The sequence below is a fragment of the Stigmatopora argus genome, chromosome 1, assembly GCF_051989625.1.
Source record: "Stigmatopora argus isolate UIUO_Sarg chromosome 1, RoL_Sarg_1.0, whole genome shotgun sequence".
NCBI lineage: Eukaryota > Metazoa > Chordata > Actinopteri > Syngnathiformes > Syngnathidae > Stigmatopora > Stigmatopora argus.
The window spans coordinates 1,683,136-1,707,811 of NC_135387.1; the positions used below are offsets into that span (position 1 = coordinate 1,683,136).

Sequence of the window (24,676 nt, forward strand, 5' to 3'; positions counted from 1 at the left end):
ATGGTTAATCTCGCTACTAGCGTTTCAAATCCATGGCATCTGCCCTAATAGCTACAGGACATTCCATGTCCTTATTGCTCCATGTTGAACCCCAACTTTTGTTAGTCGACGTACTGTGAACCAAACAATATTTCCCATAGTTAATCACCTCACAGGGGCCACGCAGCTGAGTGGTTAGCTCGTTGGCCACACAGTTTTAGGTTCCTGGGTTCAAATCCAGGTCGGTCCACTTGTGTGATGTTTGCCGGTTCTCCCCAGGCCTACATGGGTTGCCTCCGGGTACCCTGGTTTCCGCCCAACATTCCAAAGATATTGCATGGTAGGCTGGCTGGACACTCTAAATTGCCCCTAGGTATGAATGTGAGCGTGCATCGTTGTCTGTCTCCTCGTGCCATGTGATCGGCTGCCCGAAACTTAGCTTGGATAGGCTCCAGCACCCCCGGCGAGCCTTGTGAGGATAAAGCGGTTCAGAAAATGAATGAATAATAATCACTTACCAGTGGCTACAGAAGCCTGTTATGTGTGAACAGGTGTGTGATTTCATCTTTGGTCCAAAACATCATTCTTTATTTTTATTATACAGTTGCATGCATGGGACGTCTACTAGTAAGCAACTAATTTGAATTCACAACAGAGGAAAGCAACAAGCCACATGATTAGACGTTAATGGCACTGATAGAGTTAAAGGGGCATGCTGTTGTTTATGAAAAACATCATCATCAGTGAAAATTAAAGACTGGCAGGTTAGAGGAAAAAAAAATGGTAAATGGCCAGAAAATTGTGATTGATGCACCGCCATTTATCAAACATGCACTCCCCACTCTGGTAAGGGCTATACCTGAGTTTGATTTGATCAACAGGAAGTAGCAACTCGTTGGCAGTTCCAAGTTTGGTGAGAGCTGAAAAGACCTGGCCACGCTTTTGCCATGCTGAATCGTCTGAACCTTCAACTCCACGCCACATCACGCATAGAACTATCTCCAGCAACATGCTGCACAATTCCTCAGCACGCTAAGAAGAAATGACAGTTGCAATTAGGTACACTTACAGGAATACTGCAGTTTCCGGACATAAATCACAATTTCATTATAATTTCGCTAGGCCTCCAACTTACAGTTGTGGTCAAAAGTTTACATACACTTGTGAAGAACATAATGTCATGGCTCTCTTAAGTTTCCAGTTATTTCTACGACTCTGATTTTTCTCTGATAGAGTGATTGGAACAGATACTTCTTTGTCACAAAAACATTCATGAAGTTTGGTTCTTTTATGACTTTATTATGGGTTAACAGAAAAAGTGATCAAATCTGCTGGGTCAAAAATATACATACAGCAACACGAATTAGCAATTTTGGTGACTAAGAAAGTTGTGTCAGTGAAATGAGCTTCATAACATGGCCTCTTAACTTCTTGTGAGTGATTATGAGTGACTACAGCTGGTGACTTCTCTTAAACCATTTAAAAAGAGCTCATTGGATCCAAACTCCCACAAACGCTACAATGGGAGAGAGAGTCAAAGGAGCTCAGCATGGATCTGAAAAAGCGAATCCTTGACTTGAACAAGTCAAGAAAGTCACTTGGAGCCATTTCAAAGCAGCTGCAGATCCCAATAGCAACAGTGCAAACAATTGTTTGTAAGTATAAAGTGCATGGCACTGTTTTGTCACTGCCACGATCATGAAGAAAAGGCAAGCTATCACCTGCTGCTGAGAGAAAATTGTCAGAAGGGTGAGGATTTAACCGAGAATAACCAAAAAGCAGATCTGCCAACAATTAGAAGCTGCTGGAACACAGGTGTCAGTGTCCACAGTCATGCGTGTTTTGCATCTCCATGGACTGAGAGGCTGCCGTGCAAGGAAACCCTATGTTTGGAGGAGAAAAGGTGAGGCCTTTAACCCCAAGTTTCCAGTTATTTCTACAACTCTGATTTTTCTCTGATAGAGTGATTGGAACAGATACTTCTTTGTCAAAAAAACATTCATGAAGTGTGGTTCTTTTATGGCCATTATGGCTGAACAGAAAAAAGTGATCAAATCTGCTGGGTCAAAACTATACATACAGCAGCGCTAATATTTGGTAACATGTCCCTTGGCCATTTTCACTTCAATTAGGCGCTTTTGGTAGACATCTACCAGCTTCTGGCAAGCTTCTGGTTGAATCTTTGACCGGAGTGATCTTGACAGAATTGGTGCAGTTCAGTTAAATTTGATGGCTTTCTGACATGGACTTGTTTCTTCAGCATTGCCCACAAATTCTCAATGGGGTTTAAGTCAGGACTTTGGGAAGGCCATTGGAAAACCTTAATTCTAGCCTGATTTAGCCATTCCATTACCACTTTTGATGTGTGTTTGGGGTCATTGTCCTGTTGGAACACCCAACTGCGCCCAAGACCCAATCTTCGGGCTGATGACTTTAGGTTATCTTGAAGAAATTGAAGGTAATCCTCCTTCTTCATTATCCCATTTACTCTCTGTAAAGCACCAGTTCCATTGGCAGCAAAACAGCCCCACAGCATAATACTACCACCACCGTGCTTGACGGTAGGCATGGTGTACTTGGGGTTAACGGCCTCATCTTTTCTCCTCCAAACATATTGCTGGGCATTGTGGCCAAACAGCTCGATTTTTGTTTTGTCTGACCACAGGACTTTCTTCCAGAAGGTCTTATCTTTGACCATGTGATCAGCAGCAAACTTCAGTCGAGCCTTAAGGTGCCACTTTTGGAGCAAGGGCTTCCTTCTTGCATGGCAGCCTCTCAGTCCATGGAGATGCAAAACACGCCTGACTGTGGACACTGACGCGTGTTCCAGCAGCTTCTAATTCTTGGCAGATCTGCTTTTTGGTGATTCTCGGTTGAATCTTCACCCTCCTGGCCAATTTTCTCTCAGCAGGAGGTGATAGCTTGCGTTTTCTTCATGATTGTGGCAGTGACAAAACAGTGCCATGCACTTTCACTTTATACTTACAAACAATTGTTTGCACTGTTGCTCTTGGGACCTGCAGCTGCTTTGAAATGGCTCCAAGTTACTTTCCTGACTTGTTCAAGTCAAAGATTCGCTTTTTCAGATCCATGCTGAGCTCCTTTGACTTTCCCATTGTAGCGTTTGTGGGCGTTTGCATCCAATGAGCCCTATTTAAATGGCCTCAGAGAAGTCACCAGCTGTAGTCACTCATAATCACTCACAAGAAGTTAAGAGGCCATGCTATGAAGCTCATTTCACTGACACAACTTTCTAAGTCACCAAAATTGCTAATCCGTGTTGCTGTATGTATATTTTTGACCCAGCAGATTTGATCACTTTTTCTGTTAACCCATAATAAAGTCATAAAAGAACCAAACTTCATGAATGTTTTTGTGACAAAGAAGTATCTGTTTCAATCATTCTATCAGAGAAAAATCAGAGTTGTAGAAATAACTGGAAACTCAAGAGAGCCATGACATTATGTTCTTCACAAGTGTATGTAAACTTTTGACCACAACTGTATATGTTTATTTTTTTCACACTGACAGCTGGCACCCTAGGTGTGCCCTCTACTTCGAGACTTGGCAGTGGTTTAACTGGGACATGCGAAAGAAAAACATGTGCATATAATTTGTTTCTCACTAGAGTAATTTGAAAATATTGACAGTTATTGTAAATATTCCCCCAATATTCCCCCCTCTTTTAATTAAAAAAATAAAATGTAATTTATTATTATTTAAATTAAAATTTTACAAAAATAATCTGCAAATTCCACTCTTTATTACTATATAAAATGGTGAATTAAATCAATACATAACAATGAATCAATGTACCTAAATATTTTTAAATAACCACAGACGTCAACTTACACCCAATGTTGTGGAGATAACACGGTTGACAGGGTTGCCTGACAGTTGGTATCTGCAGCCGATGAACATGAGGCGGTGTCATGGTGAAAGAGACAGGCGATGCTGTCCCATTCATTAATTGGCATAAAATAACATGCAAAGCCCTGTTCCTTCTGCCTGAAGTTTACAAAACTATACTTTGTGAAATGTTTACTTCTTGCAGAGAGGGTTTTCGTCATTCTTTATTTTTGGAACAGTTGGTATGTCCCGTTAGTCAATTGCAGCTTTGCCAAATTTTGAGAACAGGAGAAATATAAACCTTTTCCCATTCATCCTTATGCAGTTAGGATAATGTATTTATCTGCAATCTGACAATATTTTGTTGTTTTTTAGGGCGTCATAGAAGAATACGGCAGAACATTACGTTTGCAATCAGAGCATACCAACTGTTCCAATATGTAAGGAGGTATTGGTCCTTTAGAATAGGTCTCTATTTGTGAGTCTTCCAGAACTTTTGATGTTTTTTTTTTAAATGATTACAACTTGTTTCCTTTTAAATAAAAAAATTTGGAGGTTGAAGAGGTTGTAAAAAAGAGGCTTTGGACCGTTTTTATGTCAACGTCGTTTTTGTTCTGGGAAATAAATCTGATCTCACCTCATTATTATTGAATGACTCCCCCAGTGAGACGTTGTCACTGAAGAAGAAGCTGTCATCAGTCAGTGGGGTGGTCTGATCTAAACTTCCAGAGGTCCCTAAAAAAATCTTTGGTGCCCCTATTGGAGAGGGTGTGCTAGGCATACTTCCAGGTGTCTGCTTGTCACTCTCCAAGCCTTTATAAGATTGTAGGTGTAACAGGTCAAGCGTCAAGCCCCCGGATTTTCCTCCTAACCAGGATTTGACCTGGATTTGTGGCCCAGGAGAATTGGAAGATAACGCTGTGTCCAGTAGTGAGTTGACATCGCTGTTCTCTATGCTGTCTACGGATCGAGAGTCACCTCTGTCCATCCAGTCATCCTCTAGGTGGTCCAAGAGGCCAGAAGTACCTTCCCTTGTTCTATGGTCTAGCGGTAGTTCTAGGCGGTTATTAACGCTTCCGATGGTTTGGTTCAAGTTCAGACTGCTGGTGCTGACAGTGTCGGTACTACGTGATGGCGGTGAGCCTTCATCTCGCAGGTAGAGTCGTGCCAGGGTATCCTGCCAACACTGTTGCTTTGAAATTAGGTAAGCAGCATCTTGTTGGGACTGGATGAGCTGGTACAGCTAAACAAAGCAAAACATTACTAAGTCTTGACATGGAGGTAAAAGTTTACTATTTTTAACTTGTCCTTTGTGTTTTTCTCTTAAATTCCTGATGCTAAGAACACCTGATACAATTGTTCTAACTGTCTTGCGATGTTAAACGAGTTCAAATGAACTGCATCCGGCCAGCAGCCAAATAAGATGTGATCAAACACGGTCATGCTTTGGAAAATATGCTACAATTACGCGATTACTCATTCCACAATTAATTACCGTATTTTCACACCTATATGGCACACTTAAAAGTCTAAAATTTTCTCTAAAATGGTCTATGCGCCCAATCGGTCGGTACGTCTTGTCTGTGCACTAAATTCAATTTTTGTATGGCCCTAACCCCTTGAGTGGCTGGTTTTATTTCTTGCCGGCTACTTATTGCGATCAACCCAGTGGACGTTCACCCTAAAAATAGCCTTCCCGCGCATTCCACGCATTACGGTCAATCCATTCATAACATCCCAGGGGAGTGACAAGGCATTTGATTTCTGTGTGCTTGCAGCGCTTTTAACCCTCAAAAACACTCATTACTCAAAGAAACAGCATATGAGAGCTATAAATATAATGAATTGTCGATGCCGATATAACAGCGAGGAGAATCAAAGGCTTGGGAGTGATGCATGTCGCGGGTTACAATGGACTGCGGGTGACTGGGCTCAAGTGTCGGCCAGCACAGATCGAGCTTTCGCCAAAGCTGGAATCAAGTTCCCGGAATACACAACTCTGACTGACAGCGGAGCCTAGCATGTCTTTTTCTTGTGTCTGCATCCGTTTTTGCTACTGCAACCAAGATGGCACCGCTCAAGTGGCAGCCGGTAGCGGTAGCTCTGTCCGCTCTTGCTCGTTTTGTATTTTTGCTGATTTTCTGTCTTTTTTTATTGCATTTTGGTATTTCTTCATGATTTCCCATATACTTTGCTTTGCTTTGTACTTTGTGCTTTTTGCTTTGTTGTTCTGCGGCCTTTTCGACTCGGCCCCACCTGTCGCGTGGCCAGGTTTCTTTGTGCTGGTCCTAGACGTCTTTGGAGCCGTTCAGCCGTACCGCCGCTGTCAAGCACGCAGGATCAGCTGTAAGCAGTGGACGATAGTGCCGGGAGAAGAGGCAACGCTCCAGACCGAGCATTCTATCATTGTTATGGGAGCGTGAGTTCTCTTCCCGGTCAAATGGAGGAGCTGCCGGTGCTTGCTGGGCTGCTTGTGTGCTTTTAAGCCCCCCACCGTACTCTCCGCTGCTGCTGATTGTTGTTGTTGTTAGGCCCAGGCGCCTGAGGATTACCCTCAGCAGCGCTAGAGCTGTCACTGGAACGCGGATTAGTTCATCCAGGGGGTAGCCGGAGGTGTGGGGCAGTGCGAATATCTCCGACTGGATGAACAACGTAGGGCGCCACGTTCCTGGGTGGCAGCTATGGGTGGTTTTGTTGGATTCGCAGGCCGCGACGGGCGGCCTCTTGGGAGACACCTCGTGAAGGTTCCAACTGTTGTCTCCCCCGCTGCTGCTGATTAGGTAATAGGACAGTTTAGGAGGATCTAGGCAAGGAAGATGATCTTTAAAACCTCTAGACTACTGAGGGACTGTGTGGTAACCTCAGTCTCAGTCTGCAGAAGGTCCCCACCTTGTGGACTTCGTGTGTGGCTTCAGTTTCTTACCTAGGTCTACAATGTGTTGGATTGGATTGGATAACTTTATTCATCCCGTATTCGGGAAATTTCATTGTGACAGTAGCAAGAAAAGGCATAGTTATAAGTTAGACAGTACAATCAAAGGTCGCAGAACAACAAAGCAAAAACAAAAAGCACAAAGTACAAAGCAAATCAAAGTCAATGGGATCATTAAGAATCACCAAATCATTAAGACAGAAAAGCAGCAAAAACACAAAAACGAGCTACGAGTGTCGGTAGCAAAAACGGATAGACTCAAAATGACGTAAAGTTGGACAAAAACTGGAACCACACACAGGCAGTCTTCCACGAGATGGGGAACTTCTGCAGACTGTGACCGAGGTAGAGAATATGCAGAGTCACTCTTCCAACCTTATCCGCACAGTTCCTCAGTAGTCTGGAGCTGAAGAAAAGAGCAGCAGGGCAGAACTCCTCGACTCCGTTGCTGGTAAGCGCCGACAGCTCTTCCATCTTATCCCACGATGGAATGGTTGGTCAGAAGCGTTGCCTCTCCTCCCGGCACTTTTGTCCAGCTCCGAAACTCCGGCGGCACCGAGGTGTTGCTCCTTCTGTTGCGTATTGTAACAGCTAGTCCCGTGTGTGTGACAGCGTAGGCATGGCTGAATGGTTCCAAAAAAAGAAGTAGCCGAAAGAAGCCAGGCTAACAGAACAAGGAAAGTTGTAAAAACGTTAAAGTAAAAAGTATAAAGTACAAAGTAAAGTAAAAAGGGATGTATTAAGAAATATTAAAATGTAATTTAAAAAAAGATAGAAGGGCTGTAAAACACGAAAAACATAAGAGTGTACAGAGCTGCTCCCGCGTGAACGGCGCCATCTTGGAAAAAAAAATCTAATCTAATGTTAAACACTGAAATCTTTATATCAGAGTGTACCTTTTACCTCAATAAAGCATTGTCAAACTTAGTTTTGTTCGTCCTGTCTTTAAAAAAACACGCTAGTGCCTAGCCTAACATGCGCTAGCAGCTAGCATAACATACGCTAGCGGATAGCATAACATACGCTAGCGACTAGCATAACATAAGCTAGCCTAGTGTCATGCTAGCGCCCTATCGGAGAAAGCGCCCAATGCATTGACAATAAACAGAAAATATACCCGCAAATGAGACTGCGCCCTATTACACGGTGGGTTTTATAGGTGTGAAAATACGGTAATTACCCTTGAGACACAATATATAAAAAATAAAAATATAAATCAGACTCCAAGCATTGATGCATATACATATCTAGAGTATACCAGAAAAATGTCATTCTGATCCCCCAATGAATACCAGTGAAGTAGCCATTTTAGCTAGGGTTAGGTTTGTTTCAACTAAGGCAATAAAAAATACAAAGCAACTCAAATGAGTTGCTTCAAGTAACTTAGGTAGTTTGTGCTTCCTCACCCTCTTGCAGACAAGAAGCCGTACACTGGGTCCGCTTCGATGAGTGAGCTGAACCAATGCCATCAGATCCTTGTAGTTCACCACTTTATCTTTTATTTTAAAATTGCACACATTTAAATATCCCATAGTTCATTTCTGGCGGTTCCCAAATTATTGCCATTGTGGAAAATAAAGCTGACCTGTATGAAGGACCTGGTTGAGGAGACAACGGATGAGCGTCGATGTGATGTGAAGATCGGTGAAAAGCAGCGAAAGGCCGCTGTAACCTGCCTCCCTCAGTCTCAATCGCTGCTTGTTTTTTTCATAGATCCGGTCGCACTGCAGCATCCGCTCAAACAGCTGGGCAGAACAAATTATGAAAATTCAGTGAGCTTCATAAGCATATCAACAGCATATAAGAAAAATGTATCCAGCATATTGCTGGGTGGATGGAGGTCATTTTGTTATTCCCAGGGATAGTTGGCTGGAAGTCACCTTGAAGACCAATTCCCTAAGCTGGTCAGAATATTTGTTGTTGAGTAGAAGAGCGTAGCAGGAGTCAGCAGCTCCAGGCTCGAAGAGGAGCAGAAAGAGTTGGTCTCTGGCTGGACCACTTTGAAGGAGGCTGAGTAACATCTCTAATAGCCCACAAATCTTTAATAACACAAAAAATAAAATCATTGATGACACTGTCTTTGCATTCTTTGATGGATTTCCAAACGTTACTAAACTAGTTGTTTAACAAATAAAAGATTGAGTTTACACACTTAGAAAAGGTGAAGAAATTAAATCGTCTATTAGGATCCGACAGCCGTTTCTGGCCACCTTAAAAAAATTCAACTCTCTATATTGCACGGTTTGGACAAACGTAGAGAAAGAATCTTAGCGTACACACACACACAAACACACTCACACCCATAAATAACGTTTTATAAGGATTATAGATTAATTTATTATTGTTATTACCACCTATTCTGTTCAATACAGTGGGGAAGTTTCCCCTCTCAGCTACTTGCTTTACTTTCAAGTCGTCGTAGATTCCGCTAACTGTTTCTCATTTAACCATATTAAAAGAAACCCTCCCTCTTGTCATGAATATCACTGCCCAGCTTGAAAAGGACTACCTAGCAGCCGCATCATACAGTGGGGTAAATAAGTATTTAGTCAACCACCAATTGTGCAAGTTATCCTACTTGAAAAGATTAGAGGCCTGTAATTGTCAACATGGGTAAACCTCAACCATGAGAGACAGAATGTGGGGAAACCCCCCCAGAAAATCACATTGTTTGATTTTTAAAGAATTTATTTGCAAATCATGGTGGAAAATGAGTATTTGGTCAATATCAAAAGTTCATCTCATTACTTTGTTATGTACCCTTTGTTGGCAATAACGGAGGCCAAACGTTTTCGGTAACTCTTCACAAGCTTTTCACACACTGTTGCTGGTATTTTGGCCCATTCATCCATGCAGATCTCCTCTAGAGCAGTGATGTTTTGGGGCTGCCTTTGGGCAACACGGACTTTCAACTCCCTCCACAGATTTTCTATGGGGTTGAGATCTGGAGTCTGGCTAGGCCACTCCAGGACCTGAAATGCTTCTGACGAAGCCACTCCTTTGTTGCACTGGCTGTGTGTTTGGGATCATTGTCATGCTGAAAGACCCAGCCACGTCTCATCTTCAATGTCCTTGCTGATGGAAGGAGATTTTCACTGAAAATCTCTCGATACATGGCCCCATTCATTCCTTCTTTTACACAGATCAGTCGTCCTGGTCCCTTTGCAGAAAAACAGCCCCAAAGCATGTTTCCACCCCCATGCTTCACAGGGTATGGTGTTCTTCTGATGCAATTCAGTATTCTTTCCCCTCCAAACGCAAGAACCTGAGTTTCTACCAAAAAGTTATATTTTGGTTTCATATGACCATAACACAATCGCTATTTTGTTCAATAGCTCCCAAGCCAATTGACGTATTGTTACCAAATTTACAGAAAAGATGGGTTTACCTTCTGTTTAACGAACATCTTTTAGTTTTTCAATAACACACTTCATTTATTTTTATTACAAGCAAACTGCTTGTTTAGAATCAAAAGACAATTGATGCCCTATTAAAAAAATCTCTTTGGAAAATGGTTGTTTAACAAATAAAAGATTGAGTTTACACACTTCAACCAAGCATGTTTAAAGACTGTTCTGCCTAAGTTTATCCAGTACGTTAAGTGTCACACCAGAGGAGATAAAACTCTAGACCATGTTTATTCTATCATCAAACATGCTTATAGAGCCACACCCCTCCCTCACCTTGCTGGATCTGACCATCTCTGCCTGTCCCTTACCCCCTCATAGTAACAAGGACACAAATAAAGAGAATAAAAATATGGCCTGAGGACGCCCTTCCTCAGCTGCAGGACTGTTTTTCCCCCACCATTTGGGAACTTTTTTAACACTACAACATCCAGGCCTACACGGACACTGTACTTTCCTATATAAAAAACTGTACGGACACTGTCACAGTTAATAAAAGCATCCGGGTTTTTCCTAACCAAAAACCCTGGATGACCAGTGAGACACAGGCACTCATTAAACGCCGTAACACCGCCTTCGAGTCAGGGGACAAGTTACAATACAGCGCTGCCAGAGCAGACCTGAAGAGAGGCCTTAAAAAGGCCAAGGCAGCATGTACAAGGAAAATTGAGGAGCACTTCACAGAAAATAACCCAAAGAAGACGTGGCAGGGAATATGACATATTACCAATTGCAATGACAATAATAAGGTGTATGTTAACACAGATGCCTTACTAGCAGAGGAACTGAACCGTTTCTTTTCCCGCTTTGAGACTGACAAATCAGATTCAGTCTCAACACATCCACCACCTTGTAGCAGTACACTGAAGCTTCATGAACATGAAGTGAGACAAGTACTGTGGACTGTGAACACCAGGAAGGCTGCTGGCCCTGATGGAGTACCTGGGAAGGTGCTCAAAGCCTGTGCTGACCAGCTGACTGGGTTTTTCAAACAAAAAAAATCAATTGTTCCCTGCAACAATCCATCATCCCCTCCTGCCTTAAATCTGCCACCATTATCCCTGTCCCTAAAAAGCCAACCATTGACAGCCTGAATGATTATAGGCCTGTTGCACTTACGCCTGTGATCATGAAGTGCTTTGAAAAGTTGGTCGCCTGCCACATCAGGGACACAATCTCTCCCTCAGTTGACCCTCACCAGTTTGCTGATAGAGCAAACAGGTCCACTGAGGACGCCATCGCCGTAGCTCTACACACAGCACTGAGCCACCTGGAGCACCAAGGAAACGATGTGAGGATGCTTTTCATTGACTATAACTCAGCCTTCAACACTATAATATCGGACATGCTGGCTGACAAACTCTCCCACCTTGGACTATCCTCTTCCATCTGCTGCTGGATTAAGAATGTCTTAATTAACCGTCCACAAACTATTAGACTTGGTCCGCACCTCTCTTCCTCAATTACACTGAGCACTGGCTCCCCTCAAGGTTGTGTACTGAGTCGTCTTCTATATTCCCTTTACACATACGACTGTACACCGACTCACCACTCTCCAGTTCTTCAAATTCCTGGGGGTCCAAGTCATGGACAAGCTCTACTGGTATACCAACACCACAGCAGTGGTGAAGAAGGCACAGAAGCGACTCCATTTCCTGAGAGTACTCAGGGGGAACAACTTGGACAATAAGCTTCTGGTAACCTTCTATAGAGCCACTGAGGAGAGCATCCTGAGTAATACAGCGTGGTACGCTGGAAGCACGGCAGCAGACAGAAAAGCCATGCAGAGAGTGATCAACACCGCCCAGAAGATCATCGACTGCTGTCTTCCCTCACTGGATGACATTGCCAGCCCTCGCTACCTCAGCATTGTTAGGGACCCTTACCACCCTGGTCACAACCCGTTCCAGCTGTTCCAGCTGCTGCCCTCTGCCAGACGCTACAGGTCTCACAAAACATGGACAAATACACTTAGGGACAGTTTTATTTCCCAGAGCCATCAGGGCTCTGAACTTGCATTAGCACGACACACAATCCCTTCTGTGCAATAACTTCGGGGTGTGCAATAACAATGTGCAATATCTTAGATTGTGCAATATTTTAGAATGTACCTTGCCCGGACGTGACGTTTTCTATTACTTATTTATGTTTTTACTTTTGATTTATGTTTTTACTGAGAAACACACACTTTGTGGAGTAACACCACTAATTTTGTTATACGCAGCTATTGTATAATGACAATAATGGCTTTTGATTGATTTTGATTTGAACTAGATCAGTGGTTCTTAACCTGGGTTCGATCGAACCCAAGGGGTTCGGTGAGTCGGTCTCAAGGATTCGGTAGAGTGTATGATATATTCATTAATAAATTTTCCATACCAGTTATCTTCATAAAAGTTGCAGGGGGTGCTGGAGCCTTTCTCAGCCAACTATGGGCAGCAGGCGTCGGAGATCCTGAATTGGTTGCCAGCCAATCACAGACCACAAGGACACAGACAACCATTCATGCTCACACTCATACCTCAGGGGAATTCAAAGTGTTCAACCACCAGCCTACCTGGTTTTGGGATGTGGAAGGAACCCGGAATATCTAGAAACCAAACCCACGCAGGCCTCCAAACTCCACATAGTGAAGACTCACCTGGGATCGAACCCTCGGCGCCCAGAAATTTGAGGCGGCCAACTCGCTAACCACTCTCTCACCAGGCTGCCTGTTTCGGGCGTAATTCTCCCCCCCAAAAAATGTATACTTTCAGAGGTACTATTGGTGATCTTAGAATTGTTAGAACAAAATAAAGCATTTCCATGTAAAATGTGTCTTTACTTACAAAAAAATCAAATTTACGAAACCATTTCTAAAACGAATTAATTTCTTAAGTAGAGGTACCACTGTATTTGACTCATTGCATGCCACTGACAATGACAGATATCCAGTTCATTCACACTGGGAGGACTGGATGTGAATGCTCATCTTTCTTTGCCATTGATTGTGCTAGACCTCCAATCCATTTTGACTAGGAAGGTTGGCACTGATAAGTCACTGCCTGCCATCATGTACCTGTCAAAATGCAATGAACGTCTACCACCATCAAAGTAGTATGTAGTGTAATAGTGTACAAAGGGAAATCATTTTGAGCAGAACCTTAGGAATTTGGATTTGACAAAAGCCACAAAAGTACTGCTAAAGGGAAAGAAACAAGCATTGCAGAAAGAGAGAAATTGAAAACACATTTACAGTTGATATTGCTCATGCAGAAATCATTTTGAAAATTCCCCATCTGGTGAGGCTGATACCGTGGATTCAGTGGAAATCCTAACCACTTTTCCATTGGGCCGCCAGACATTGTTTAGTCTAATGTAAAGTGCTAGTAACACATACAATTTATGCTTGCTCACCTGTTCTTCATTCCCAATGGCAGCGATGTATCCAATAATACTTTGCATCTCGTCTTGTGATATGCCCTTGCTGATGTAGTACTTGATAAGATCACAAATTGATGTCCGGATGTTAAGAATGTCATCGTCACTGAGGTCACTCTCTTTATTACAATTTTTCCTGAAGAAAAAAGTTTGACCAGGATTGTTAAATCTAAAAATTGGGGTCATTAAATCTCACCCATAGTAGTGGCGTATTGCGTCCAAAAGGAATCGGACTCCGTATTTTTTACGGAACAGCTTTCTGTTTTCTTTGATGATAGTTGTCATGTACTGTATATGACCTGAAAAATAAAAATAAAAGTAGGAACACTCTACACTACTAAAGTTAATGTTCAAATGTCCACTGTTTATGGTTAAAAATATGTAAATTGACAGTTTTATGATCTCACCTATACGTAAAGGAAAGTCTCCTTTGTTCCAAATGTTAAAGTTGAACAGCAAATGTGTGTGAAGTTGTTGCAGCAGACCATGGTTCTTCTCATGTGTCACTTGCTCTATTAGCAGTTGCACTGCCACGAGGACATGGACATCGATGTGTACTGCTGGAATCTGATACGCCGTACATACAGGTTTTAATATATTTTATACACTATATTGTATGAATTCACAACTAATCCTAAACAAAATACTAAATCAGGGTCTGGAAAGAATAGATCCACTAAAGGAACAACTGAGAGAGCACACTTATACTTTAGCAACCAAATTCAAAGGTTTGACATATTTCTGCCCACTGTGACCTTTTAACCTCTCTTCTCATCACATGACCACTCTGCAAATTTCAGGGAAAAATGCTAATCCATTGTCAAGTTATTGCAAAATGATTTTTCTTATCTATGTAATCTTGAACCTCCTTAACCCGAAATGTAATTACCTCTCCAGTTTACTATAAAAACGTTTTTTCTGCAAGTGTGATAATAATACTTTTAGTTATTCCTGAGTTATGTTGAACACATACATACAAACAAACATGAAACCCAATATCGTAGAACCTCTGCCTTCAGTAGCGTCATTCATTTAATTCAATACCACTTATCAAGGGCCGCGGGAGTGCTGGAGCCAATTCAAGCCAACTGTGGGCAGTAGGTTGGGAACAGCCAGAATTGCTTGCCAGCCATTCGCAGGGCACAAGGAGATGAACAACTAGTCACACGAGGCCTGAACTATATCTTGTTTGAAATGTGAAATTGCAATGTAAGCATGTGCAATACTCACATTTTAAGACCTGCAATCCTTTTAGATTTAAAGGTCATTGGTCACAAGACACAAAAAGCACATTGCATTTATTTTTCAATGTAGAACAAGAAATACAGTAATCCCTCGATTATCGCGGTTAATGTAGACCAGAAATGACCGCGATAAACAAAAAAACGCGATTGTTCCTTCGGTTTTCAACTTCCTTTATTCCCTTCCTTGGAGGGAGATATTGCGGTGCCGTCCAAGCACACCTGGCCAGATGTCTGTATCTGGGAACAATTTATCACAGTCATCAAAACAATTGTAGGTCCCAAGAGCGCCTGTTGTGGACCCGTCCTGCGAAGCCAAAACAGTCCACTGTTCCCAAGGGCGCTTGTGGTGAACTCCTCTCGCGAAGCAAAAACAGTCCACTGTTCCCAAGACCGTTTGTTGTGGACTCCTCTTCCTAAGCCTAAAAACAGTCCACCGTTATTGTTGTGAACCCATCCTGCCCAAGGCCATTCCCAGTCCTCTTGATGCGAACCACAGTCCTCACTTTTGCAAGAGATGCATTAAAATGCCCTTTGTATTAATGTCAATTACTCTTCGTTGCAAGTACATATAATATAGTAATATTGATACACATCTATAATAATGATAAACCTAACACAGGTAGATATTGCGGTGCCGTCCAAGCACACCTGGCCAGATATGTCTGTATCTGGGAACAAGCCCGGGCTGTGCTGCAACCCGCACCCAGAATCATCTTCACACCCCCGCACCTGCCTCCGTCGTCGGCCAGAAGGTATGGCTGTCCTCCCGAGACCTCCCTCTTAGGACCGAATCCTGGAAGCTATTTTCCGTATTTTCACACATATAGGACGCACCGCCTGAAAGGGGGCCATCTCAGTTGCGGGTGTATGTTGTTTTTTGCCCATAGATAAGGCGCTTTGCCCCAAAGGGCGCTAGCATGACACTATGCTAGTGTATGTTATGCTACCGTATGTTATGCTAGTGTATGTTATGCTAACATATGTTATGCTAGCGTGTGTTCCTCGACTTTTGTATTAGATATATAGTTCGGCCAAGTGGGTGAGTTTGCCGTTCAACATGCTATGCTCCATCTCATTGACAGAGAAGAGTTGTCGCCGGGGTATTCTGGGAACTTGATGCCAGCTTTGGTGAAAGCTCGAACAACAGTGCTGGCCAACACTTGAGCCCAGGCATCCACAATTCATTGACATTGTCGCGTAACTGGCCCGACGCTGCCTGCTGGTATTTTGTATACCATTGGACATCCATTGCTCCCAGCCCGTTCGCAACTTTGTTTTGAATGCTCAGTTTATGGCAGTGTTGTTGTAGTTCCTTCGTCAAGCCTGCTGGAATCCTGACATGCGATCCGTGTGAACCCTGGTACTATCAGTTCATTTTTGAATAAAAATGTCCGAGAAAGTATCCTCTTCCAAAAAACTTGCCACTGCCTGTTTCGGCTGGGGACGGGTCGCGGGGCAGGCCTCGCACGCCGCCAGCATGCGCCGCCGGAGCACCAGCCGACGCCGCTGCATCGACGTAGCGCCGCTTTTCAGCCATGTCGTAGCTCTGCAACGGGGAGGCGGCGTGCTCGCCTCGTCCTTGGCTCACTGTGGCTTAGACAAAGCTGGACGCTTAGCAGGCGATGTAAAATTCAAAGAAACCTAGGATTGACTCAAAGTATTCTTTCTTCACGATGTATTACGTACGCTATGCGAAACGCAACCCGCTGGAAACAACAAAAGACCTGGCGGCATATTTCGCAACTATTTATAGTTTGCTGTGCGCCCATTCTTCCTCGGTGGTATTCACTTATTTCAGCGCCGAAGAAGAAACGGTGCCCTGACTTCCGCCTTTTTCAACTCCATTCATCATCTGCCGACCGGGTGCAAGTTTCAGCGTAGATTTAGACATTTTTATGAACTTTTTAAATATAATTCAGAAAAAAAATCTGCGATGTAGTGTAGCCATAAAATCTGAAGCCGCAAAATGAAGAAGGATCACAGTATTTAATTTTCTGGTGGACTGGCAACAAGTTGCTTGTATAAAAAAAGACATGTCCATGTTTATGGGTTTATTTTGTTTTAATTGATTATCAAAAATAGCCACTTGCCATGAAAAGGGTTACTGTAGTGCCCAAGAAGTGTCGGACAAACTATCTAGTCCAAAATCTTTGCAAAAAGAAAAAAGCACAAATGCAAATTGGCCTGAGCACGAATTGACATTGGCCTAAGAACAGATCTAAAGAGACAAAACATGAAAATGACACGGCATCATCCCTAATTGCCAGAACACAAATGCCAATTGCCCAAAACACTTTATCACATGCCAATTAAACCCTACTTTGCACAAAACACATATGACATTTTTAGGCCTACCAAACACAACAATGAATGTAAAAAAGGCCTTCAACGCTCACCTTCTGCAGCAAGGCCCCCAGAGTTGCAACACCGTGTGAATGGAGCAGACTCTCCTGATTGATAGTATGCCTTTGTAGGAAATGCTTCAGCACCAACAGTAAGGTAGCCACCAGATTTTTCTCAAGGCGTGCTTCTGATACAAGTTATTAAAAAAACATTCAGTGGTTATTTACAGATTATTCACCAATTGAACTGCTGCTGGACCAAAATTAAAGCCTTAAAGCTAAGGTGTCTAGTTCAAGGCACGGAGGTCAGATTTGGCCTGCCACGTGATTATTTTGTGATCTGCAAAAGTAAATCATGTGCATGGACTTCATGTTCCTCAAAAAAAAAAAAAATGCTTTGTTCAAATTTTAAAAGTTAAAGTGTAATTATTTGTCTTTTCTTTACAATGAAAAATAAAGAAATAATGAAAAAAATATTTTAAAAATTAATAAAATATTTAATGCCTTTGCCCTTTTTTCAAATAAATGTTTAAAAATTACAAACATTGAAGAGAAAGAAAAAAGGCGATTTGGGTCATTCAGATCAACAATATCTCTAAATGATTCATCAACTAACAGATTATTGACAATTAAAATGCAACAACTATGAAATTTTTTAGGGTAAATAAAAAAAAATGGAATGTTTTTTTTGTCAATTAAAAACACCCAAACAAACAATTAGATTTTCGCCTTGTGCTTTTTAGTTTAGGAATGTAAACATAAAAAATACAATTATATTTATTACTTTGCCTAATTGGTTCCTTCCTTTTTTTGTTTAAAATAAGGGTTCAATAAAAAACATAAAAATAAAACTTTCAATTAAAAGGTTCATAAAGAGAACCTGGACAATTCTGAGGATAATATTTCTAAACAATTCGGCGACCATGAAAATAGTTGTTGATTTGTTGTCGATTAGTTCATTAAATGTGGTATTTTGCCTGGACATGTTTCCAGAGAGATGCCAAACAGACCTGAAGCCCTGTGAGCTTGAACAACGACCCACTCTCCATCACCGGGAGAAGCTACATCTGGAGTGATGATGTCTGAACCAGTCGAACTGTCACTATTTTGTTGATGAGTCGTGAAAGCCAGCTGCTCTAGTATTGGAAACAACACTTGCACCCCGCCTACACAATTGATCATATCCTGCCAAAGGTAGAAAATAGAATTCAACACAAAAGTACTGCATGAGATGTGCCGAGGATGATGAAATTTTGGGGTTTTCTCAACCTTGATGTCCCAATTAACAACTTTCTTCCCAGTCAGGCGCCCATGCAGTTTGTTGGGAGAAAGATCCAGACAGATAGGATTTTGACATGCCTGTAAGGAACAGGTGGTTCAAAGTTAAGATGTCACTTAACTAACACACCGTATTTTGCAGAATATAGCAGGATCCTGTGTATAAGTCGCACAAGTCTAATGATGAAGAAAAGAAAAAAAACATGCACTATGTCTCACTAGAATTTGGAGTATCTCACAAGTCAAAGGGCTCTATTTTCAGACAAGGGTGATGATGTCCGCCGTAACGTCACCCGGAGCTTGCACTTAGAAACATTTCTGTGAAATTCCACCATTAGCTCCACGACCACAAGGCTTCAGGAGTCTGCTGAGCGAGCTCTATTTAATGTTTAGGACCATGGCGTCCGCCGTAAGGTCAGGGTTCAGGAATTCTGAAAAAAAAATCCACCCTCACAGAGGCTACCGGCCCCTCAGAAAGTTCTATTTCCGTATAAAAATGACGGCCACCGCCCACTACCTGCCATTTTTTTCTCGGTGCTGAGTTGAGTGACAGTCCCCTGTCTTCCGCCAATTTCTTAGTGGCAAGCGGAAGACAGGGAAGTGTTTTCGGCTTGCAAGTTCTACTGTGAATTTTGACATTTTTATGGACTTTTTTACATGCGATGTACTGAAGCCGAGAAGTGGTATAGAATTACAGTAAGCGAGTTTTCCCAATGGAAAAATATGGACATAGTGACATTTATTAAGATATGTTATTAACGGATATTCGTTCATTCATTTTCTGAACCGCTATATCCTCACTAGAGTCACGGGGGTTGATGGAGCCTATCCCAGCTGACTTTGGGCCAGAGGCAGGAGACACTGGATCGGTGGCCAGCCGATCGCAGGGCAGGACGAGACAGACAACAATTCACACTCATACTCATACACAGTTGGCATCCTCCGTCAACCCCTTTTCAGGAGTACCCTTGTCCTTTATCCGGAGTGAATGCGATTCGCGCAAAATCGATATAAAATGCAAAAAAAAATATTTGTTATTTTCATGTTTTTCTACAGTGGGGCAAATAAGTATTTAGTCAACCACCAATTGGGCAAGTTATCCTAGTTGAAAAGATTAGAGAGGCCTGTAATTGTCAACATGGGTAAACCTCAACCATGAGAGACAGAATGTGAAGAAAAAAACAGAAAATCACAATGTTTGATTTTTAAAGAATTTATTTGCAAATTGTGGTGGAAAATAAGTATTTGGTCAATACCAAAAGTTCCTCTCAATACTTTGTTATGTACCCTTTGTTGGCAATAACGGATGCCAAACGCTTTCTGTAACTCTTCACTAGCTTTTCAAACACTGTTGCTGGTATTTTGGCCATTCCTCCATGCAGATCTCCTCTAGAGCAGTTATGTTTTGGGGCTGTCGTTGGGCAACATGGACTTTCAACTCTCTCCACAGATTTTCTATGGGGTTGAGATCTGGAGACTGGTTAGGCCACTCCGGGACCTTGGAATGCTTCTTACGAAGCCACTCCTTTGTTGCCCTGGCTGTGTTTGGGATCATTGTCATGCTGAAAGATTCAGCCACGTCTCATCTTCAATGTCCTTGCTGATGGAAGGAGATTTTAACTCAAAATCTCTCGATTTATGGCCCCATTCATTCTTAACTTTACACAGATCAGTCGTCCTGGTCCCTTTGCAGAAAAACAGCCCCAAAGCATGATGTTTCCACCCCCATGCTTCAGGGCATGGTGTTCTTCGGATGTAATTCAGTATTCTTTCTCCTCCAAACACGAAAACCTGTTTCTACCAAAAAGTTCTATGTTGGTTTCATCTGACCATAACACATTCGCCCAGTCCTCTTCTGGATCATCCAAATGCTCTCTAGCGAACCGCAGACAGGCCTGGATGTGTACTGGCTTCAGCAGGTGGACACATCTGGCAGTGCAGGATTTGAGTCCCTGGCGGGGCAATTGTGTTACAGATAGTAGCCTTTGTTACTGTGGTCCCAGCACTCTGTAGGTCATTCACTAGGTCCCCCCTGTGGTTCTGGGATATTTGCTCACCGTTCTTGTTATCATTTTGACGCCACGGGGTAAGATCTTGCATGGAGCCCCAGATCGAGGGAGATTATCAGTGGTCTTGTATGTCTTCCATTTTCTAATAATTGCTCCTACAGTTGATTTCTTTACACCAAGCGTTTTACCTATTGCAGATTCAGTCTTCCCAGCTTGGTGCAGGTCTACAATTTTGTCTCTGGGATCCTTCGACAGCTCTTTGGTCTTAGCCATAGTGGAGTTTGGAGTGTGAGAGACTGAGGTTGTGGACAGGTGTCTTTTATACCGATAATGAATTAAAACAGATGCTATTAATACAGGTAACGAGTGGAGACCTCGTTAGAAGAAGTTAGACCACTTTGACAGCCAGAAATCTTGCTTGTTTGTAGGTGGCCAAATACTTATTTTCCACTCTAATTTGGAAATACATTCTTTAAAAATTAAACAATGAGATTTTCTGTTTTTTCCCACATTCTGTCTCACGGTTGAGGTTTACCCATGTTGACACTTACAGCCCTCTCTAATCTTTTCAAGTAGGAGAACTTGCACAATTGGTGGTTGACCAAATACTTATTTGCCCCACTGTACGTGAGATTTATAGTCAGTAAATCCACCATGTGTTACGCTGAAGTGATGTGCAATCTGAAAATGTCGGTCCTTTTGGAGACGGCTTCAAGATTGGATATTTTGTCGAATACGACCCAGTAAACTTCTGCAAGTGTCTGTGTTTCTAATTAGAAGTTTCATCCAAATTGCCATCCATTTTGCGCTTAACCTGAGCAGGCATAGAGACTTACCAGGGTACACGGTCGATTGGTCGCCGGTTTTTCGGTGGCCGGTCTTTTGGTCGCGGTCTTTAGGTCGCCCGGAAGTTTGGTCGTCGGTCTTTGGGTCACCGGTCTTTTTTGTCGCCGGTCTTTTGGTCGCCTGATCGGCTGCTGCCACCTACTGTCAATTTAATAAAAAGCAAATTCACAGATGGTGTTTTTATTGAAGCAGTCAAATGAACCTTCATTCTCTCTGGGAGAACTTGCAATGTTGAAATACTTTAGATTAGATGGTCATTTTTATCAAACAAATAAAAGTATTAGTATACTTTTAGTTAGACAGTATTTAGATCGTTTCAACAGTATGTAGACTCTAAATACTATTGAAACGATCTAAATACTGTTGAAACGATCTAAAAACTGTTGAAACGATCTAAATACTGTTGAAACGATCTAAATACTGTTGAAACGATCTAAATACTGTTGAAACGATCTAAATACTGTTGAAACGATCTAAATACTGTTGAAACGATCTAAATATCTAATATCAAAATATCAATAAGAGCACTCATTTAACACATCAATAAGAGCACTCATTTAACACATCAATAAGAGCACTCATTTAACACATCGGCTGCTGCCATTGACTGTCATAGGCGTCCAATGAACCTTCATTCTCTCTGGGAGAACTTGCAATGTTGAAATACTTTAGATTAGATGGTCATTTTTATCAAACATCAAAATATCAATAAGAGCACTCATTTAACACATCAATAAGAGCACTCATTTAACACATCGGCTGCTGCCATCAACTGTCATAGACGTCCAATGAACCTTCATTCTCTCTGGGAGAAATAAGAGCACTCATTTAACACATCAGCTGCTGCCATCGACTGTCATTTTAGCTCCAGTATTTGTATTTCATCACTAAGTGCTGATTTTACTGCATTTTAGTGCATTTTTGGCACTTTTGCGAATGGTCGCATATCGTCGCGCCGACGTTTATCGCTGTCTTTCCCCCGGGAAAATCACCCCCAGAGTCCGGTAGTCATGTCTGATAAGCTCCGGTATTTGTATTTCATCAATAAGTGCGTATTTTACCCAGTTTTAGTGAAATGTAGGCCCTGTCGCAAATGGTCGTCGCATTTGGTCGCGCCGAGGTTTATAGCTGTCTTTCCCCCGGGAAAATCACCCCCAATTAATGTCTGAAAAGCTCCAGTATTTGTATTTAATCATTAAATGCGGTTTTAAAAACTATTACTCCGCTTTTGGAACACTTTTCTGGGCATTCTTAACCATTTTTTCTACCTTTAGAGAGATTCTTCCATTCATTCTCCCAGAGAGAATGAAGGTTCATTGGACGCCTATGACAGTCGATGGCAGCAGCCGATGTGTTAAATGAGTGCTCTTATTGATATTTTGATGTTTGATCAAAATGACCATCTAATCTAAAGTATTTCAACATTGCAAGTTCTCCCAGAGAGAATGAAGGTTCATTGGACGCCTATGACAGTCAATGGCAGCAGCCGATGTGTTAAATGAGTGCTCTTATTGATGTGTTAAATGAGTGCTCTTATTGATGTGTTAAATGAGTGCTCTTATTGATATTTTGATATTAGATATTTAGATCGTTTCAACAGTATTTAGATCGTTTCAACAGTATTTAGAGTCTAAATACTGTTGAAACGATCTAAATACTGTCTAACTAAAAGTATACTAATACTTTTATTTGTTTGATAAAAATGACCATCTAATCTAAAGTATTTCAACACTGCAAGTTCTCCCAGAGAGAATGAAGGTTCATTGGACTGCTTCAATAAAAACACCATCTGTGAATTTGCTTTTTATTAAATTGACAGTAGGTGGAAGCATCCGATCAGGCGACCAAAAGACCGGCGACAAAAAAGACCGGCGACAAAAAAGACCGGCGACCCAAAGACCGACGACCAAACTTCCGGGCGACCTAAAGACCGCGACCAAAAGACCGGCGACCGAAAGACCGGCGACCAATCGACCGCACACGACTTACCAGTGCTGTGTACGCCTACTTTCTTTAGAACAACCCCACAAATGATAAGATTTGTTCCAAAATCAAAGACTGGTGGTTTACTCAGCCTTAATAATATTTACTTCCCTTATGAAAAAACGGAAACGAAAATGTTAAAGCGATAGAGGCTACCTATGCAATCGATTCCGAATCGATTGCCACGCTGACGTCGCACGGGACGAATCATTCATCAGAACTTGTAACTCGGATGATTCACAATGCACTAGTGTTACCAAATTCTTCCAGTTTACAGTGCAGTTGAATCAAGATGGCAGAAGCCATAGTGATGGTGTGAATTTCGAGGCATTTAAATTGGAAATTTGGTACTTTTCCGAAATGGTTGCTTTAAAAAAAAGTGATATTTTTTGGGGATTTCCAGAGTTTAGGGTGGTTGTCCAGAGTCCCGGAGTTTGCGTGGCATTTCAGGGTAAACTCCGGAAATTCCGGAGTAGTTGGCAGCTCTGCTCATACCTAGGGGCAATTTAGAGTGTCCAATCAGCCTATGATGCATGTTTTTGGAATGTGGGAGGAAACCAGAGAACCCAGATAAAACCCACGCAGGCACGGGAAGAACATGCAAACTCCACACAGGTGGACTGATCTGGATTTGAACCCAGGACCTCAGAGCTGTGAAGCCGACGCACTAACCACTCAAGCCGCTGGGCCATTTATGGATATTATACGTCACATTTTATTATGGGTCGTAAAAATGCACTTGCTGATGGCAGGTGTGATAATGGTTTGTGGCAATGGTATGTTGCTCACAGGAAGGTTTTCTTTTGCCCAGACGTGAAAAATTAGAGGGAACATTGGGTACAAGTTCTCCTTATGGCAAGGGAAGGGAAAAATCTATGCTGGCATCTCTCTTAATTTTTGAGTAAATGAGTCTATCATTCGCTCTATCAGGAAGGACGAGGCTAACATTAGGAAGACGTCTTCCATCCTTTTAATAAGACAGCAAACGGCTGTTACGTCTCATAAAAAGACGTCTGTATGGTGGCTACTTTGGCCATATGGTCTCTTCTCAGTTGTTTTTATAAGTTACAGGCAATTCTACAGGTTCGCCATGGAAAACCATGGAGGGATCGGCAGAAAGTCCACCTACTGGCAATTTTGAAATTGTCAACACGGGACGAAAGTGCCTCCTTGCGGTTCAGGGTAAAAATAACGAGTTATTTGGGAAAAATTAATGGTTAATTCATCTTTACAAGCGTAAAGAATAAATTACCTTTGGAGAATAATGTAGCAGCAATTTGCTTGACAGGTCACCAATATCTGAATCAAGAGCTTTTGAAGGAGACATACAGTTGGGACCTGTAATGACACAACATGAAGTCCAACATTAATTACAAGTATATTTTCT

The 24,676-nt window shown here is 42.1% G+C and overlaps 1 protein-coding gene across 8 annotated transcripts in view; it reads right to left on the bottom strand.

Annotated features, from left to right (window-relative positions):
* nbeal1 (neurobeachin-like 1) overlaps window positions 1–24,676 on the bottom strand; it is a 160,902-nt gene that overhangs the window by 90,720 nt on the left and 45,506 nt on the right. For 7 of the 8 annotated variants that reach the window (XR_013304942.1, XM_077617428.1, XM_077617958.1 and 4 more), the window contains 12 exons: window positions 24,542–24,627; window positions 18,443–18,532; window positions 18,184–18,358; window positions 17,228–17,361; window positions 13,995–14,154; window positions 13,784–13,886; window positions 13,564–13,723; window positions 8,641–8,799; window positions 8,346–8,505; window positions 8,167–8,255; window positions 4,466–5,071; window positions 839–1,011 (listed from right to left, as the gene is read on the bottom strand). Coding sequence is in view for 7 of the 8 variants with exons in the window: in XM_077617428.1 (XP_077473554.1) it covers window positions 839–1,011; window positions 4,466–5,071; window positions 8,167–8,255; window positions 8,346–8,505; window positions 8,641–8,799; window positions 13,564–13,723; window positions 13,784–13,886; window positions 13,995–14,154; window positions 17,228–17,361; window positions 18,184–18,358; window positions 18,443–18,532; window positions 24,542–24,627 (2,095 nt within the window). In the remaining variant the exon portion in view is untranslated. The remainder of the gene's footprint in view (window positions 1–838; window positions 1,012–4,465; window positions 5,072–8,166; window positions 8,256–8,345; window positions 8,506–8,640; window positions 8,800–13,563; window positions 13,724–13,783; window positions 13,887–13,994; window positions 14,155–17,227; window positions 17,362–18,183; window positions 18,359–18,442; window positions 18,533–24,541; window positions 24,628–24,676) is intronic. The other variant, XM_077616606.1, reaches the window with a different exon arrangement.